The 19332-nt window shown below is 40.2% G+C and overlaps 1 protein-coding gene and 1 long non-coding RNA gene across 9 annotated transcripts in view; one reads left to right on the top strand and one right to left on the bottom strand.

Moving 5' to 3' along the window:
- Positions 1 to 12086, bottom strand: part of MLLT10 (MLLT10 histone lysine methyltransferase DOT1L cofactor) — a 129730-nt gene extending 117644 nt beyond the window's left edge. For 4 of the 7 annotated variants that reach the window (XM_065666545.1, XM_065666546.1, XM_065666547.1 and 1 more), the window contains exons 1-2: positions 11507 to 12086; positions 8700 to 8779 (exon numbers count right to left, since the gene is read on the bottom strand). In XM_065666545.1, coding sequence (XP_065522617.1) covers positions 8700 to 8779; positions 11507 to 11675 — 249 coding nt within the window. In that variant the 5' untranslated portion in view covers positions 11676 to 12086. Of the gene's footprint in view, positions 1 to 8699; positions 8780 to 11506 lie in introns of those variants that run through there. The other 3 variants (XM_065666551.1, XM_065666550.1, XM_065666549.1) reach the window with 2 other exon arrangements.
- LOC136007966 (uncharacterized) lies at positions 12012 to 16105 on the top strand. Of its 2 annotated transcripts, XR_010609931.1 has the most exons (4): positions 12012 to 12080; positions 12957 to 13056; positions 14553 to 14609; positions 15950 to 16105. It is a non-coding gene; the product is annotated as an uncharacterized LOC136007966 (long non-coding RNA). The 2 variants fall into 2 exon arrangements; XR_010609930.1 differs by lacking the exon at positions 12012 to 12080 and having other exon boundaries at positions 12459 to 13056.
- The last annotated feature ends 3227 nt before the right edge of the window (positions 16106 to 19332 follow it).

Here is a 19332-nt window from a genome sequence, read left to right as displayed (position 1 = left end):
CTGAAGCTATAGTCATACCAAACTTAGGTTAGCTATTCGTATCAAATCCTTTTACTCTGCTACTTTCTACTAACTTTTTTTTCTCCTTAAATCAATTAGGTAATTGGAAATTCCCATTACAGTGTATTTCTAATTTTCACACTCATGCTTTATAATACTTGCCAAAGTCAAATCTTCATTTTCCACTTGTTCAGTGCAGCAAAAAGGCTAAATTGTATAACCCCTTCTCCCAAAGCTTCCATAGGAATGCATGGCCCAGCCAGTGAAGACACTGCTATCTACAAAACCAAATCCACACTTTTTTATTCAACAGTTTCTAAACTGCAGCTGGAGAGCAATGCACCTTATAGTCTCAACCTGCAGTATTTTAAGACCTAACTTATAAACCCACAAAATACTTCAATATTTTGATCTAGATGGCTCTATAAATGATAGCTTTTAACCATGCAAGTATTTGAAGCATATGTCAGCAAGTAGCTAACTACACAATTTTTTCAAAGTATCTGAAACAAACTAAAGTTCTAATGTTTCCAACCTATGATTCACACCAGACTCCAGTATTTATAAGCCACAACGAAGAACCAACAGGAATCAAAAGATCATCTGCCACATTCAAGAATCCCCAACTGGCTGACACCACTAATAGAGCAAACGAACGCATACTGTCAGTAACTTCTCTTTGAAAGTGCTATGTTCTGCAACTTGACAACTTAAGAAATTAAGCCATCTCCATCTTCAAATAATCATTTCTTGATGCTGACAAATTTGCCAAATCTCTGCCCCATCTCTATTCAGTCATTTGTCCCAAGAGAAGGAAGGAACTTTTTTTTTAAAGCAGACAGTTGACAGGTAAAAGAAAAACAGACTGACTACCTGAAGCATTTCGGGTTTTATACCCGGATAAATTACAGAGACTCAACCTACTTCTTTTTACCAAGGCATCAGACAAAAATATATGCAGATTCAGTTAGCTCTGTCAAAAACATCTACTACACATAATAAATTTAAAGACTATGACAAGAAGATTAGAGGCAATCAACATGCAAATCTGCATTCTTCCAAGACCATCCAGTCAGTACGTACTACAGGTGACATTCAATCATACTTTTGCTCAATACATGTAGGGTAACTAGAAGCCAGATAACAGAGTACACTGTAACATACTGTAACACAGCATGCATCAAGTCCTGGCTACTCCAGGTGCAGAAGTCTGGAGCCATAGATATCTCACTACACATTTAAGACTAGTAAACCCTCCTAGATGTTGCATGAAAACAAATTATAAAGATACACAAAATTAAGAGTCATACATCGTTCTTCAGTGGAAGGCATCAGCAGGCCATCAGAAATACCTGCAATGTTTGGCTGGATTTCCAGCTAAACACCCAAGCTTTTGTTATCAGGCTGAACGTATACGACCAACCCAGTTCAATCTAGCTGAAGAAAAACACAGTACGCGATGGTCCCCTTCAGTGTCCTGCAACATACCACAGATGTACCATAAAAATTCCTAGGTATAAAATGCTAGTATGCATTTTAAGTAAGGTTCTTTGCAGTTGAGGAGCATCTTGCTTACTTTAGAGACTTCTTCTGCCAGCTATTTAACAGTCTTGCAATGAAACTGTCACAAAACGTTTTCTGCATGAGAATTAAGCAACTCCTGTAACAGACGTTTTGCTCTAGTCTCAGTCTGGTTAGTAATTTTGCCACAGAACCTTTAGAGCATTTACTAAAGTACCTGTTATATTGATAACTATATTGTAAAATTTTCATCAAGTAGTACTTGAGCAATGTGTTTTGAAGACTGAATACTCCATGTATTCATAATGCAAATTAAATTACTGCACAAATAAGGTGTACATTTAGGTAAATAGCAGCTGATCAAAACTGGAAAAAAAGTTTGCAGACCTTTTCTGCTGTAATTAAGGGCTTTAAGCTTATAAACTCAGCTGTGTATTTAGAAACCAAGTAGAAAGTATGTAGACAAGCAGAGTAAAACGCAGTACACAAAAAAAAAATCAACCCAAAGCCATAACACATGAAGGAAGGCAGCACAGTCAGAAGTAACATTAATACTCACACTTTGATATGCACAATACAGTGCATAAGGCTCAGTTTGCCAGTTGGAGTGGAGGATGCACTGAAAGGATACTGCCCTTCCGCAGCACCTTCTGCTATTTGTACTCCTAACCCTGATGACCAGACACTATGCAATCCTAAGCAATTCGGTTATCTTCTGAGTCACAGTGCAGTAAGGTTATGGGTCTATACCCACTACATATTAAAAATAAATAAACAAAATGAACAGGAGAAAATATTTTCTCCTACTGATGAAATACAAAGCAAACAACACACACCCATCTATGTAACAGACAAGAAATACCGCTCAAGCAATAGCATTTCAGAATAAAAGTTTCACCTTCACCACCAGTAGAACAGGAACTCTTCACAATCATTCCACTCTTCCCTCTCTAGCTCTGTTCAGTCCACGTTTTGCCCATTACCTCTCCCAGTCACTATCCTTATCTCAAACTCCTCCTGTTGGGCTCCAAACAGGTCTACAGCGGCTTGACCGTGGCTGGACACCAGGTGCCCACCAAAGCCCACCAAAGCTTATCTATCACTACCCCTCCTCAGCTGGAGAGAAAAGAAAGGCTCATGGGTCAAGATAACAACAAGGAGAGATCACTCAGCAATTACCATCATGGGCAAAACAGACAACTTGGGAGAAGTTAATTCAATTTATTATCAAACAAATCAGATTAGGATAATGAGGAAAAAAAATAAAAATAAATCTTTAAAACACCTTCCCTCCACCCCTCCCTTCTTACTGGGCTCAATTTTACTCCCCAACTCTACCCCCTCCCCCTGAGCAGCACATGGAGATGGCAAATGGGGGTTGTGGTCAATTCATCATACATCTCTGCCACTCTCTCCTCCTCAGGGGAGGACTTCCCACTCTCTTCCCCTGCTCCAGCATGGGGTCCCTCCCATGGGAGATTGTTTTCCATGAACTTCTCCAACCTGAATCGTTCCCACAGGCTGCAGTTCTTCATGAACTGCTCCAGCATTGGTCCCTTCCACAGTTGCAGTCCCTCAGGAACAGACTGCTCCAGTGTGGCTCACCCCCAGCGTCACAAGTCCCACAGGCTTCCCACAGGGTCACAGCCTCTTTTGGGCACCCATCTGCTCCAGCACAGAGACCTCTCCAGGCTGCAGGTGGAGATCTGATCCACCATGGTTCTCCATGGGCTGCAGGACAGCTTGCCTCAACAGTCTTTACCAAAGGCTGCAGGGTAATCTCTCTTCTGGCGCCTGGAGAACCTCCACCTTCCTTCTGCTCTGACCTTGGTGAAGGGGTTATTTCTCTCACATGTTCTCACTCCTCTCTCTGGCTGCAGTTTCTACTGCATTGGTTTCACCCCCCAAACACTTCTTAACTATGTTATCCCAGAGGCGCTATCGCTGTCACTGATGGGCTCAGCTTTGGCCAGCAGCAGGTCTGTCCTGGAGCTGACTGACACTGGCTCCATCAGATACAGGGGAAGCTTCTAGCCACCCCTGCTGCCATCCCCACTAACAAAACCTTGCCATACAAACCAAATATAACATGATGTGGCCATGTACCTCTAGGCAGCTTCCTTACTCCAATTATCCAGCTACAAACAAACACCCACTGCCTTCCAGACTGCATAGTTCTACATAAAAGACAAGACTGTGCTATTGGTTTTTGGATTGAGGTGGTTTGGCGAATTTCTTGTTGGCTTTGTTTCGTTCGGGGGTTTTTTTTTTGGGGGGGGGGGGGGGGGGGGGAAAGGCCAGAACAGGAGGATATTGCTAGTAAGTAGCAGTTTCTCATATTTAATCTCATATTAATAAAAAAAAAAATCTACTAGCAATTTGTATTTCACGGTCACTTTTCTTATTTAGACGTTTACTATTCTGCTGTGTAAAAGCCACATAAGATCATACAGGTCAACTTTTCTGTTGTATGCTCAGAACTAAAGCAATTTTTTCTACTATTTGTTAAATTATTAAAAGTAATTGTAGTAATATTCTTATATAAAATGTCCTTTAAGGAAAATTATGGATACACTTTAAAAAAACCATGAATCTGAATTTTTTTAAAAATTATTTCAAGAGGCATCTGCAAAGAGCACACATAGATTATTAGTTCTGAATGATTTGGGAGGCAGTATTTCATGCTGAAGAAAAAAAGAGAACAGCAAGTTTTTTTCTTCTAAAAGTAAGTTCAGTTCACCTGTACTGTGACCATATATATCAATGCACATTCTAGGTTACAGGTACTGATGTAATAGCCACACCAAAACTGACTGTAAGCACAGAGAGCCCATTCCCGTGGAGGCAGCCTGTTGAGCCAGAGCTGTCAGAGCTCTGATCACAAACCTATCTGCATACCGAAAGCCTACATTCCCATTTCCTCCCCCTTTGCCTCCTTCTGTCTAAGCAAAGGGCAAGCAATACTGCACCTATGGGTATTTTATACTACATAAATGCTGGTGGTGGGATGTTAAATTTTGGAGACATCATACAACTCATGAGCAACTCTACAGTAACAAACCTGTAGACACGTGTGATTAAAGATTTTTTTTAAAGGGAACTTGGGAGAGAAGTCAACCATTGTTATATTAAAGATTAAAAAAAAAAACCAAAACCAAACAAACAAAAAAAAAAAACCTCAAGCATTCAGACTGTGAATCATCTGTGCAGCAGATGCAGAAACAGCTCAGGTCTGGCAGGATTAGTAGCAGCACTACGAGATCATAATATACCTGAACTGGCTTTGGAGGTAAACAGCACAGCTCCATTTCAACAGTTCTGACTCCTCAAGCATTAAGTACTGTATGACCTAAACTGACTCTGCAATGACAGTCTTTCTGCCTCTGCACCAATATCCAAACAACACATAGAAGTACAGAAACTCCAGTTAAGCTAGATTCAGCTGAGACCCAGATGAATACTATCTCAAACCTTATGCAGCTAGCTCCACAGGGAGTCTCAGTCCCCTCAACGCATTCTGCAGGACTAAAATACAGGTGGCTTATTAGACAAGCTGTAGTGTCACGCATATGTGCTGACTCAGTTCTGGGCCAGTTCTGCATTCGACTTCATAAACCACCCCACAGGAGAAAAATTAAAAACACAGAAATGCCAAGTAGAAAAAACACCACCTTTACAACATTAGAATAATTTGACCAAGTCCAAACTGATTCTTCCAGCTGCAGTGACAGGCTTATGATATATGTATTCCAATGAAACAGATCAACAGCATATCACTTCACTTGCAATGCTGTAAGCAATCTGACTTCACATTTACAAGCTGCGCTGTGCCTGAGGAAGTAAAACTTCCTGGAACTCGTAACACTGAAGTTCCATGCTGAGATCTCCTGGTCTCTCTGAATCAAGCTGAATTCACAAGGACCAACACCTACATGTAGCTAATAAGCCACTCAAGCTATCTGTTTGTGTGAACATTAAATGCCTCTGTATTGCCTGGTATTTCTATCTCATGGATTATTATGGTTCCTTCATGATAAGCATGAATAGTAGTAGCTTCTAGTAAACCATAAACACACTATCTACACCCCACTATATACTAAAATTAAATCATTCTTAAAATAAGATCATCAAAAAAGATGTTTGGCACATAACACAATGATGGGGAATGAAGCCTTTTTGAACAACAACTGTGCTACAATTCCTAAATTCAGCTTCTCTCTTTTCAGATACCAGTACTATCAGCCCCGGTACAACATGTATGTTCCATTCCATTTCCCAAGCCAGGGCCCAAAGTCCCTTGTGTACGTTCTACTCCATATACACACATTCCTACACTGTGCCTAATACTACTTTTTCCTACGTCAACATGTATCTGCCCTGCTTGATTCAGAAGTCAAGGTACATCCGAAGACATCAAACAGGCTCACTATGCAGGGTAATAACAGCTGGTGCTGACACAGGCAAAGCTCAGAGCAGTTGCCACCTATCCTGAACAGATTCCCATTCCAACCCCATCATAGGTCAGCCAAGATAAATTAGTTGTTTAGGGAAAGCTATAAAACTTTTCAAGCAGTAGTCAAAAATTTACATAGCAATTGTAAGAAGTGCATACTGGGATTACAACCTTCTATTTATTATGTACTACATATGCATGATTACAAAAGGTAGATAATAACCAGACACCTCAATATGACCATTATCCAATCAGTTCAGATTCACAAATACCTCTGTTTCTCTCACACACACGAAAACATGACCCTGCTAGAGCCAAGACCCATCACAATTTGCCAAGCCTGGAAATGTGTTTTCCAGCTACTAGCTGATCATTCAAAACCCAAGACACTGGCTACCACCTCACTATCAAAAACACCTAAATCAACCAGCCAGGAGGCTTGTGTGGCTGAAAAATAATCAACCACTGCTTTCACCAACAATGTACCAGCTTAGCAGCAGCACACAAAAGAAAGGCAACACAGCAGACATCAGTGTGTAACAGTTGAAAGTATATGGGAAGCCAACTGCTCTAACCTGCTATTAAGTGAAGCTCTCTGGCGACCCACCTACTTGAGTTACATGCTGCTGAGTTAGTCTATTTCTTTCAGCTGTTAAAGCCAGACTAACTTTAGTGCAAGCAATAAACCCTTGTCTCCTAGCAGAATGGATTTATTTGCCCAGTAACTGCAGCTCAAGAAAAAACACACCAAAAAATCCCACACAACACAGGCAGCATCAGCAGGGAAAAATAAGCCTTGACTTCAAGACTAGTACACAGTATGGTTGATTTAATTCTGGTTTTGTTTCTAGACAGAAAGGCCAACAGAAAAAGCAAGCTTCAGCCTCCTACCATGATGATAAGGTTTGCTTTTGCAAGTTAAGTGCATTAAAACTTCTGCATCTGATAAAGTAGTTACAACAAAGTTCCAGTTTTCATACTGAAGTCAGAGCTTAAGTTTCTGAATGCCAAGGGCTTCTCCAAGACCCCAGAGACAACCATCATGTTTCTAACTCTCTAACATACAAGTAGCTGTTAAAACATCAACTGCTCTACCTCCGGTTTCACCAGAGAACCACTTACACCAGTATATGCTATACTACAAATAGGAAAGATTAATTTTTTTTCCAAAACAAGATCAGTAATCAAATTGTTGAACTATACCATAAACAGACCCCATTAGGTGGAAACAAGAATGAAATACACCAGGCAGAAAATTCAGTTAAGTTCATCACTGTTCATTCTTCAAACAAAGAAAAGCAGTGTAATGCCTATCAAAGCTATTCTCTTTGAGAAATTGTCAGAATGAAGCAAGACGTTGGTTTAGAACTCAGCACAGCTCTCCTTCTTTGTGCCAGGTGAAGCCAGGAATAACTATGCCCTAAATCCTGAAGAGAATTCCCAATCATGCGCCAGAAAACTCCTTCTCCTAGCCTCCACCTCTCTTTCTGCCACTTCTGTATTTTTACCTTTGCTGTCAATTTGTATATACCAAACCCAACGACATTAAGAAAATGCTACTCTTACAAAACTTTACATTGCTGATAGTCTTCCCAGGAAAAGAAAGAAACAGCCTTTCTTCAGAAAGGGCCGCTGTTCCAATTTTGTGTTGACAAACATTTGGAGAGCACACAGAAACAAACCATGCTCCCACCAATAGGTTTGCTTCAAAAGGAATAACAAAGTATAGGTTACTAGGACATTATGGAAACATCAGTGGCAAGCTGTGAAAAAGTAAAGCAACAAGATTCTTCAGTCCTGTGCCAAAAATTCACAGAACATTAAGTCATCTTACCATTTCTTTATATTAGAAAAGGAAATAGGTACAGCAAAAGGCTCATGTAAACACTCCGTTAGTCACTGAAAATTTGGTCTCAAGCTCTTTATTTGTCTTTAGGTATGAAAGTCAGAAACAGTTTACACACTGCCCTAAAATGCTGCACCACCTTCTCTTCCCATTTTTATGTAAAAATTTTTTTCAGAGACAAAAGAACAGGTCGGTTTTTCTAAATACTCTCACTTTATCTTTTGCTGGAAAACAAACTAAGAAGTGCCAAGTAGTAAGAAAGGTGATTCTCTTTATATAAAAATGCAGCTTGATCTAATAACATAAAAGTCTGACCCAAAAAAGTGCTCATATAATCAAAGAAGGGAAAAAAAAAACCCTTTGTGGGTTTTTGTTGTTATTCAGAAGGATTATCTGAGCCTCCAGTATTTAATATAAAAAATTTTAAAGACAGAGAAAGAAAATGTTTCTTCTGTTAGAGGTATCACATTCCAAATAAGCATTAGATTCCAAAATTAAGAACACTACTTATTAGTTAAGCATTCCTAGACTGAAGCTTTAAACTGGCAATCTAAAGTTGCTATAGAAGAAAACTGGACACAGATTTTATTTCTTCCCCATACCTAACTATGTAAAACAGATAAAATTACACAAAACCCACATCATATATAAGAAGAAAATAATCTTTGAAGGGTGAATATAAATAAATAAATCAAACACACACACTCCTCCAGAAATTATCAGAATATTTAATGGCAGTTGCATATTTCCACTTCTCAATAGCATCTAGATGGAATTATTCCAGAAAGCTAAGCTATTTTCTACTACTACTGGCATATTTGGTAAACATTATCCATACAAGTGTAAAAACCAGCATTACTTAATAAACAAAGCACATACCACTCTGGCTGCTCTTTCCTGAGATTCACACTTCCTGCAAAACCAAGGTCCAGTGGGTACTTGAACAATTCCATAGCAAGCTGTTTTGAATAAGACAAAAATATTTCAGCAAACCAGCAGCACCACAGTACTATTAATATGAATGTTAAAGAACGAGCTTGGTATTAATTGATCTCATGTCATTTCAATAAGTCAAAATGACATCTCTGCAATGTACATTAAATCCTATCACAGTTACAAGAAATGAAGTACAAGTTTCCACTTGAAAATGTATGCAAAGTCAATGAAATCTTTTTCTATTATACACACACATTAGTCATAATGACTAAACAGATCAGTTGTCAAACTTTCAAATATATTATCCAAGTACTGACAGACCAAACTACCTTGATAAGCCCTTTCTACCATAAAATAAAGTTCTTTAACATGAGGAAAAACATCTTGGTTTTGTTGCACCTGTATTAACCACAGATGAGAAAGACTTTGATTTCCTTTTTTAGAAAGTAAGAGGGAGATTGTGAATGCGCAATCATGCATTTACATTAGCAAGAGACAGTGCAGGGTAAGAAGCTAATTACAGAATGAAACTCAGAGACAGGGCTGGCAATTACATCCAAAGGCAATGTGAGTTGGGCAATGACCAAAGCTGAGGCGAAGTATTTCTGTATCTGCAAACGTGAGAGAGTACATCTACAGCCTAGAACAGTCTACCACAGGTTTGTGCTCTGATACTGTTTGTTGAGCTCCAGGACTTCCTTTGGTGTATACTTCCACTATCATGTAAAGCTTCTTCAAACACATGAGATTTTGTCCTCCACAACTTGCCTGTGACTTAACACTTGAAGTTTCCTTTAAAGTAAAAATAATGATACCAAAAAAAAAAATGCGATTAATACAGTCTCTCAGTTAATACTGCTGTCTGAACTTTAAATAAAGACTACCAGCTTTAACCATGAAGACTAGCACTTTTATGACAGAAGGACTACAAAAACAGTGGACATACTTCCTCTACCACCTTCATTCACATGACTTATCAACTCCAAAACTTAAAACACCAATGATGCAGTAAATCAAAACAAGACAGTTCTTCTTTCTTAAGACCTCTACAACATCTGGATTTAGAAGCAACAGTATTTTGCATGCTTCCTGCCAGATTCAAATTCAGATTTGCACCTCACCTTCAAAAAAAAGCTCAGTATTATAATTTACCGAAACATGTCTGTATATATTAGGAATCCTTCCCCAAACAGACTTTTGTCATTCATGCTATTTCAGCTCCAAAACTGCTGCTGTCATTAACTTTTTTCACTGATGATATTAGCCAGGCTCTAGATGCAAAGGAAGATGCCCAAGATAATGCAAAAGTAATAGCTGGTTCAGGTATGACTTCTAGAAGTAATCATGTTTTAGTGTTCTTTCCCATGATCCTAAGACTCCACAACAGCAGAATTAACTTACTGGTTAACATTACTCAGCTCTTAAGAAAACAGAAAACTGATTCAAAACCAGACTAATTTCACAGATCCTGTCAGCTCCCCTCTGCGTTCAATCCAACATTAACAAGAATAATTGAACTCTTTTGCCAATCTCCTTAAATTATTACTATTTATCATTAATTCTTAACAGCTTAGAAAGGAGCATAAACCTGAAACAGTTACCGTATCACCTAAAACACAACTCAGGACCAAGCATAAGACACACATTAATACTTTCACATGCACCAGGCACTCACACTAATGAACCAGATTTAGGACTTTGTCTCCTCCAATTTGTTCACCATTTAGAAGGAGTCGGAGAGCCAGCCACAGAGCTTGTATGACTGCTTGGGCTTTGATACAGAAGAACTACCATCTTATTCCATATTTCTACTACCATAACTCAAAAGACATCATAACTTCCTTTCTTACAATGTAAGCAGCAGAATCCAGTTTCTTCCTCTGCTCTCACAAGAGGGGTCAACCCACTGACAGAAACAAAACAATCACACATAGAGGGAACGTGCCAGCTCCTGAGCTGAACTGGAAACCAACCAACCAACCAGCCTTCACTAATCCAAACAAATCCAGCATCAGCCTTTCTGACCAGCACCCTCCCCCTACAGAGCCACAACAGGAAGTCTCCATCTACCAGGAAGCATCAGCCAAACGACATTCAAGGAAAGGCAGGCAGAGGAAGAAATCACATGACAGCTAAGTCTCTCCTACACACTGCTCTCTTCCAATCCTAAACCCTCCTCGTCTACTGGCTGCCCCTTAAATTTATTACTCTAACTTGGAAAAGGCAGGGACAAGAGGGATCAAGCATACGAAGAAAGAAATACCGCAACAATTGTCAGAATAGAGATTTGTAAGAAGTTCTGCAAAGAAGGGAAGGAGTTTTAGGTAGTCTCCGGACTGATGCAGCTGAGGTTGCTAACAGTGCAAAGGCAGGCTAGGAAAACACAGGCACAGAAAAGGCACAAGGTGAAGAGGAAAGGGGGAAAAAAATGGAATAGGAACTCTTCCTTTCTTATAGCTATAATATAGGAAGTCATAATACAGGAAGTCTCAGATGAGGGAGAAAACAGGCTGGAAGAACAGAGGATGACAGGACAGGTCAGACCAGAAAGCACGTGGTCCTAGAGACAAGCGAACACGCTTCAAGAAGTAGCTGGGCGGGGGGGGGGGGGGGGGAAGGGAGAAGGGGTGAGAAAAGGAGAAAAACGGCCGGGGGGGGCGAATGGGGGGTGGAAGCAGGCTCAAGGGAAGAGGACAGGGATCATCAAGAAGTAGCGAGGCGGGCAAGCTAATGCTCGCCTGCCCACTCACCTTGATGCACTGCGACATTGCAGCCGTGCCCGTCGCAGTAGACAAGCGGGTTCTCGGCCCAGCCCCTCTCGTCGGAGCACACGCAGCAGCCGCCGATCATCTCCTTCATGCTATTGGAGAACTCGCCCTCCAGTGACACAGGCAGCAGCAACGGCTCGCTAGAGACCATCTAAGGGTTAAAAACACCGTCGTCAACACCACACACTCACACGCTCTACCCTCTGCCTGCCCCCTCCCCCGGCAGTGTCTCCCCTCAGTCACTCAGCCGCCGCCGCCGCCACCGCCGCCAAGGCAATGATTTAGGGCCCATGACCGCTGCCTGAGAGCCTCTTCTCTCCGCGGCCCGATCAAGAGGCCAGGCTGTGTCAGTCAGTCACGGAGGCAGGCAGGCAGGCAGTGGCAGCCCGGCGACGGCACACTGAGGAGGACACCGCGCAGCAGGCAGGCAGGCAGGCAAGCAGGCAAGCAGGCAGGCACGAGAGCACGGCCAGCGCGCAGGCGCACTGCGCGCCCCCTCGGGGAAAGCCTCGGCCTAGGGCCCTCCTCGCGATGGTTCACGAGCCGCCCATGGAACGTGAGCCGCGGCAGAGCGCGCGCTTTACCTCTCCCCCCCCCACCCCCGCCTCCCTTCCCCCCACACCCCGGCTCCAACCGTCGCGCCGAGAGAGCGTGCGCGAGCCAGCGGCGCTGCACGGCACGGCACGGCACGGCACGGCACGGCGCTCCGCCAGGCCCGCCCGCCCCTCGCCTCGCCTCCCCTCCGCGCGGCCCGCCACATGCACCTGAGGGCCGGGCCCGGCCCGGGCCGCGCAGCGCTGCCGCCACCCGCCCGGACACCCACCTCGCCGTGCTGCCACTCTCCGTCCCCCGGGCGAGCCATCTCGTGTTTCCACCCACCCCCCAGCCCCGGCCGGCCGGGTCCTAAGAACGCGGGCAGGGCAGGGCAGGGCAGGGCAGCGCCGCGGGACAGCCCGTGCGAAACCGCCTCCCCTCCCAGGCCGGGCGAGCGCTAGCTGGGGTTACCGCTGCCCCCCTCCCCTCGGTGTGTGTAGGGGGGGCGGGGAGGTGGCAGACATGCGCCCCGCTCCCACCCGCGATGTCACCGTGCTCATGCCCCCTTCAGGAAGGCGGCAGGACTCGCCCCGTTCCCGCCCACCCCGCAGAAATCATTTTTACTGTCTTGTTTATTTTCCCCCTGATGTGCCTGCAGGACTAATGCGTTCCCGCTCCCAACTTTTATTATCCTGTTTATGTCCCCTCGGTGTGCCTGCAGCACTAATGCATTCTCGCTATTATGCCGCTTCCCTGCCCTCACCGCAACTTTTACTATTTTGTTTATTTTCCCTTCGATGGAGCTGCAAAACTAATGCATTATTAATCCCTCTCTTTCTCCTCTCCCCCCAAAACTCCGTGCGGATGCAACGCTGCGTGGCTGTTGCTGCCACACCAGCAAAAGTGGTAGAGATACGGCAAATAGAAAAACCAGGGCGGCCACAGACACAAACCTAAGTGCGCTCTTAAACACAGCTGTCCTCTGCTTTTACTTGAAGGTGGATATGTCTTTCTAGCACTTCGACGCTGGGGAGGGCGGATAGTAAAACAATCCTGTTGTCTCTGTTAATTGCGGGGGGGGGGGGGGGGGGAGAGGCGGAATATAAAACCTGGGGGTACAGAGAGCTGAGGTGGTCAGCAGAGAGGAAAATCTCAGGCTATTCAACTCTCCATTGTAAGCAGGTATGCCTGTAGCAGAAGGAACTAATTGTGATTGTTTGGAGCACAGAGAAATGAAATACAGCCTTACAAAATTCTACCCTCTCACTTGCCCCGGGGCCCAGCGTTTATTTATTTATTTAGTAATTTATTTGGTGTGGGGGTAGGAAGATATCATTGATTTACCTTCATTATCATGCTAAGAAGAGGAGAAGCAGAATTTGTGCGTGGACTGTATTTCTCAGAATGATTTTGCAAGGCCAGCTCAGTTGATACGGTGTCCATACAAATCACTACTGAATTACGTACATTCCTGGACACGTCACTACCCAGACCAATACATATGCAGGTTATATTTTATACACTGTTAACTAATAAAACATCTGCACTTGTGTAGGGGAGTATGACGAACTGCGTGGCAGAGAGGTGGGATGTGCACAACTCCCTACCCCCTACGGACATCCAAGCCTGCAGTCTGTATGCAGGATATCTTAGGTCAAGCTCTTTTCTCTCCTTTAAAGTTTAAAGTGAAGTTACTTAGAGGAAAAATGGCAGGCAGGCAAAAACAGAATGACAAAGGTAAGCTTCCTAGTTGGGGGGGGCCCAGCCAAATATGCAATTAATGCAGCCATTCGAGACACATTCTAATAATTTCTCTGTAAATGTACGCTCCAACATCCTTGAGACTTCAGAAATTTTTAAGGCACGTGTAAAAAGTGGAGGCAGGGGGACTGGAATGCAGTATGTTTCAGCTTGTGTAAAATCAGTCAAGAGCCTGCAATCCAAAAAATCCCTGCTCCACACCCTAATGTCCTCTCTCAACACTGAAGAACACAAATTTTACCATAAAAGTATTTACATTATAAAACATACTTACAACACTCTTTTTATTACTTTTAAAGCTTGTAAAAATACCCTGAAGATTGCAGGTGCAAGCAATTATTTTGTAAGGAAATAAAGCAATTAATATATCCTGGTGGTTTAAAAAAAACACAAATTATTTGAAGCTGATAGATACAGTGCCCCAGCCCTTCTTCATTCTTGTCAAGAAAATGACATCTAATTTAAAAAGCATTCTCAATGATTCTGTTAACCCTGACCAAAAAGAAAAAAAAAGAAAAATAATCACACTACAGCAGCAAATCTGTCCTTTATTTCCCTAACAGGAAAATTAAAATAAATACCCTTTTAAAATGAAAGTATATCAAATATATTTTAATTTGTTGGATGGTTTTATACATTTAGTAAAACTTGTATTGAAACAAACAATTGTAAATTTTTCTCACAGCTTTTTTTTTTTCCTTTTTTTTTTTTTTTTTTTTAATTCATTGAGAAGGTCTTCCTGCAATTTCTTCTTTGAAAAGCAACTAGTACAATTCCTGTGTCTGTCTTGGTGAGTTGAGTTTTTTTTAATGTTAGCTGTTTTAAGGCTCAATTTTTAGTTCGATAAAGATGCACCACCAAAGAAAAAATTAATCACTTTGCAACAACTTGATTAAAGCTGCGCCATGGCAACAAGAGCATATTAGTGAAAAAACTAGTATAGTTTTCAAATAAAAATGTTTTAATCTCACACCATGTATCACACCAGTTTCGTATTGCACAGCCTGAAATTTTGCTTTGGTGAAAATTCAGTCAAGCCTAATACATTCAATTATTTAATGAAACATTTGTTGTCTTTTTATGTATTTCTGCTTAATTCTTTCTATAGAAAGAATGTACATGGACTGAAAGAAACTCCATGACTACCACCTTATGGTATTGTGTAATATTTGCTGGAAAAATTTAGATAACCTCTTGATAGTTCTGTAAAACAATCATTTAGAGAAGACCTTTGAAATGCAAAATAGGAAAAGAAATGCATTACCACTAAATAAATACTGCAAACACTAAGCCTATAATGGCTATGGAATCAGAACATAAAATCTTGTAGCATATATGTTCTTATGATTGTAGTATTTAATAAGCACTGACATGACACAGGCGGCCAATTTTCTGTTTTTAGAAAAGAAGCTTGTCCTTTTATAGTGATATATAAGAGATTAAAACAATTAGAGAGGAATATAATTCAGTGAGTATGAATGAATAATTTCATTGTTAATCTAAATGCAAGGAGAAAATTCAATTCTCTTAAAAGGAACCTACAAGACCTAGGAGCTAAACAAGTTATATTGTAAGAAGCATATCAGAAGATTATATGTTTTCATATTTTTGTGGATACCCTTTTCAAATAGAGTGACTGCGTAACTGAAAGAAAATTACATTCTCCAAATGCAAATTGTTTTTAAAAGTTTAAGAAATTCCTCAAGATAACATTAACATATATTAGTGCAGAGCACTTTAGCTTCATCAACAAAATAAAGAGGTTTTCACCTTAAATTTTTAGTGCAAATTAATCAGTTCCAACAATAATGCTAAGATTTTGGAATGGCTTGCTTTAAATTTCACTTTTTTTTTTCTTTTCCCTAAAAAATGCAAAATCATATTGTAACTTTAGTGAATAAAACAAAGCATTGAATAAGAAAAAGTCTTTCATTTACGAAACTGCATTACCAGTTGGATATAATCATCAGAAGAGTCTTCCAGGAATAACAGAAAAAGCATGGACTTCATATAAAATGCACACTGTATCATAAAACATGGACTGATATTGGGACTTGAAGCTGTAGAGTGAGGAGACTCACTTCTTTCCAGAAAGCAAATTTCTGATAGCAATTTCTACTCCATTTTCAGATGGGGTCTTTGTGGAAAAAGCTTTGATCTTTACCTATGTGGAAAAGGATACACACTGCAGCTAAACAGAAGCCACTGAAAACAGGAAAACTGCAATAACTTCATGATGCTCAGTAGGTAGAATAATACATCTCCTGATTATCCATTTAAAATACATTGATGCTTGTCTGCCTTTTGTTTATGTGGGTTTAAATCATTAACAATCTACACTGAAATACATTTCTAATCATGAGTATTTGCTTCATTTCTGGGACAGCAGCAGCAAAATAGTCACTTTACACAAAACAAAATGCAACTCTTGTGTATTGACCTTTGCACGCAGTGTGTTTTAAATGGCAGGCTGCCTTAGATCCAACAAATTATTTCTATCCATGTTCAGTTATGAAGGATATAGCATGTCTACAGAACCCATATTAAACATGTTAATATATCTTTACATGCTTACTCCTGCGTTACACTGAGAAAGAATAAAGTTCTTTTTCCTTCTGTTCCTTAATTCACTGCTCAAATCTGCACTTAACACCCATCCAAACACCATGTACTGAAGAACTAAAAAGTTTCAACAATTTAGCATGTAGTCGCTTCTTGACCAGTAGTTTGCATGCTGTGTATTTACATGTTATGCAAGTACAGGTAGCAGCATCACGGGTCATAGCAGCGCATCTCCTGGACACCACACTATATGCTGCTCCATTTTCTTTTGTGCAAACGTCATTACAAATTTTGCAATTCTTTAGACTGCAAAGAAAGGGGGAACTAACTCCACCAACTACTGTATTCATTTTATTGCTTTTAATTGTATTATAACCTTTGGAAACTTTGGTAAATTCCACTTAACTAGCAGCAATGGGCAAAATTGGTGGTTTTCAAGTACTGCTTCTGTTTCTAATGTTGGCATTTAAATGTTAATTTCAGACTGAGGTTTACAGTAAACATGAAACAAGGGATTTTCTTTGAATGAATAATCTCAAACCAAAATTCTAAATAAAGGAGTCCGAGCACGGGATGTTTTTAAGAACAGTGATTATTTCCTTTTAAAGATTTAACATTCCCTAAATGGTAGAAGTTAAAGATTTAAATGTGACAGTTAATTTATAATTCTCTACATTAAAAAGGCATTTAAATGTTAACCACATTTTTATATGCGTCAAGTCAAAGTAATGATAATTACAATATGATACAAAAGAACCTGAAATAAACCTCTAGTAAACCATATTGAGTATTAATGCTGTATTAAGTCCTGAAAAGCTGGGTTAGTGTCCTGGGTTCAGCAGTAGTAGTCACTCTGGAATTTAAGATTATATGCAATTTAAATGTAACACAGGGCTTTTCTCCAGAGAAAAACACTTTGTTTCAAAGTTTGGATTTTTATGAGCTATGTATTAATTCATTGGATTTTTATTAAATACATTTACATAGCTCCACTCCAAAACCAAGCCTCAGATTACTTTTCTTCTGTAGATGTATCTCTATGTAGGATTTGCTAAATTAACATTCCATATAAATTAATAGCCTTTTTTCATGTTTGTTGTGTTACAATAAGCAGAGTGATGCTGTGTTGTATCACAGGTCACATTTATTCGATTTTGATTTAGGAATGGGATCTGTGCTGCTTATTAAATACAAGAAATGACATGCTGAATTTCCCATCAAATATCTTAAATACTGACTTATTTTAGGTAGATTTGTATAAACAAAACACATATACATAATACAGGCGTGGGAAAGGAAAAGCTGGTTTTTTAGATGCTAAAGCAAATTGGAGTAAATCAACCGCATCCGTGGGCTGTATAAGCAATATTACTCTGCTTTTCCCAGTACCATTTGGACTAAACAATGTTACTTTTTTATTTAAAGTGTTTTCTTCTCAACAAGGGGCCACCACTTCCCAATCTCAGAAACACGCCCCAGAATATGTTAATTAATTGTATTGTGTCTCTGAAAGAAAGAGGTTGCCAAATGCAATAAAAAAAAAAAAAAGTCTTTCGATCAGTGAGCTGTGTTCCCACTGCCAGCGACCATCTAATTTCAATTCCACATATATATATTTATATACACAGAGATACGTTTCCTCTAGGTACTACTTTGACCATTTAAAACTGACTAAGAGCAAAAGTTTAAGTTGACCACATAGGGTGTATCTGGGAAGCTTAACATTCCTGTCGAATTAAGCACACAAGCCTCGGATCACTTTTTGTCAATCTTACTCTGATACTTCAGAGTCGGGAATGTGGGTAATTTTTATATCGTGGTACTTCCCAATTAAAAGCAACAACAATGCTCCTTTGTGGAAAAAAAAAAAAAAAACAATATATGAAATACGTCAACACATTGCACACAGATACAAAATAAAGAGCAATGAAGAATGGCAACACACGGTCTCTCCCTATTATTTTTTTTTTATGTATCTTCCCTTTCAATAAGATAGTTTTCAAATAGCAATATATTGTTTTAGTAAATACAAGAGCATTATATGTCCTTCTGAATGACGCTTTCCTAAATTTGTTGTTACCTTTTGAAAATTGCCAAGCAGCAATCAAGAGAAAATGCATCTCTGGAATACTCAAGTAGGAGAAGTAAAACAAAACCAAGCAACAACAACAAAAAAATCTTTCTTTCCTCGATCTTGAAGTTTATGCCTTCAGATATTACCAAGGCGGTGTTTTCCTATTAAATATTACTGGCATCTCCAGCTTTCGAACAACACGGATGCTTTTTACCATCTAAACTGAATTGAGCTTTTATTTGGAGGAGTCCCGCAAAAGCCTGCAAGTTTACAAAGAGTGAAAGAGTCCCAAACTGTATTATCTTAAACAATGACGGCGAGTATGCAACTTCCCAAGTGTGTGGAGGGGAGGAAAGTCACTTCAGAATTATTTTCAACTAGGTGATATCCGTAAACATCATTCTTCAACTTTTTGCTTGCTGCTCATGATCTATGCAAAACGTTAATTTCTTGGCGATATTTTTTAACTTTTAAAGAAAGTAAAAATAATAGGTATAATTTCTGATATTTTAAAATAAATTCTCACGCACTAGGAAATAACTTGCTAAAAATAATCACAGTTCCCCTAGAAAGGATTTTCTTAAATTAATTAGCTCTCCTTCCCTCATCACAAACACGAGCCCCTTCCCGTTTTAATGTAATCTTCCAGAAACAACGTGCAAAGACTTTTTTTTTTCCCCCCCCCTAGAAGATCAAGGGCACTTGTTGGAAATTTTCTTGAACATCAAGTTACTCACTTCATCCTCTATGAAAATACGTGAGAAAAGCTCAGGTCTGAAATGGCCTACCAAAACAATTTAATTTCTAATTATTTTCGGGAGGAAGAGGGGGAGACAACAAACACTTTTCCCATAAAATAAATCTTTACAAATCTCAA

Source organism: Lathamus discolor, chromosome 2 (genome assembly GCF_037157495.1).
Source record: "Lathamus discolor isolate bLatDis1 chromosome 2, bLatDis1.hap1, whole genome shotgun sequence".
In the NCBI taxonomy this organism is placed as follows: Eukaryota; Metazoa; Chordata; class Aves; order Psittaciformes; family Psittacidae; genus Lathamus; species Lathamus discolor.
Note: the sequence above shows the minus strand (reverse complement) of the source record. Positions and strands in the feature narration are given on the sequence as shown.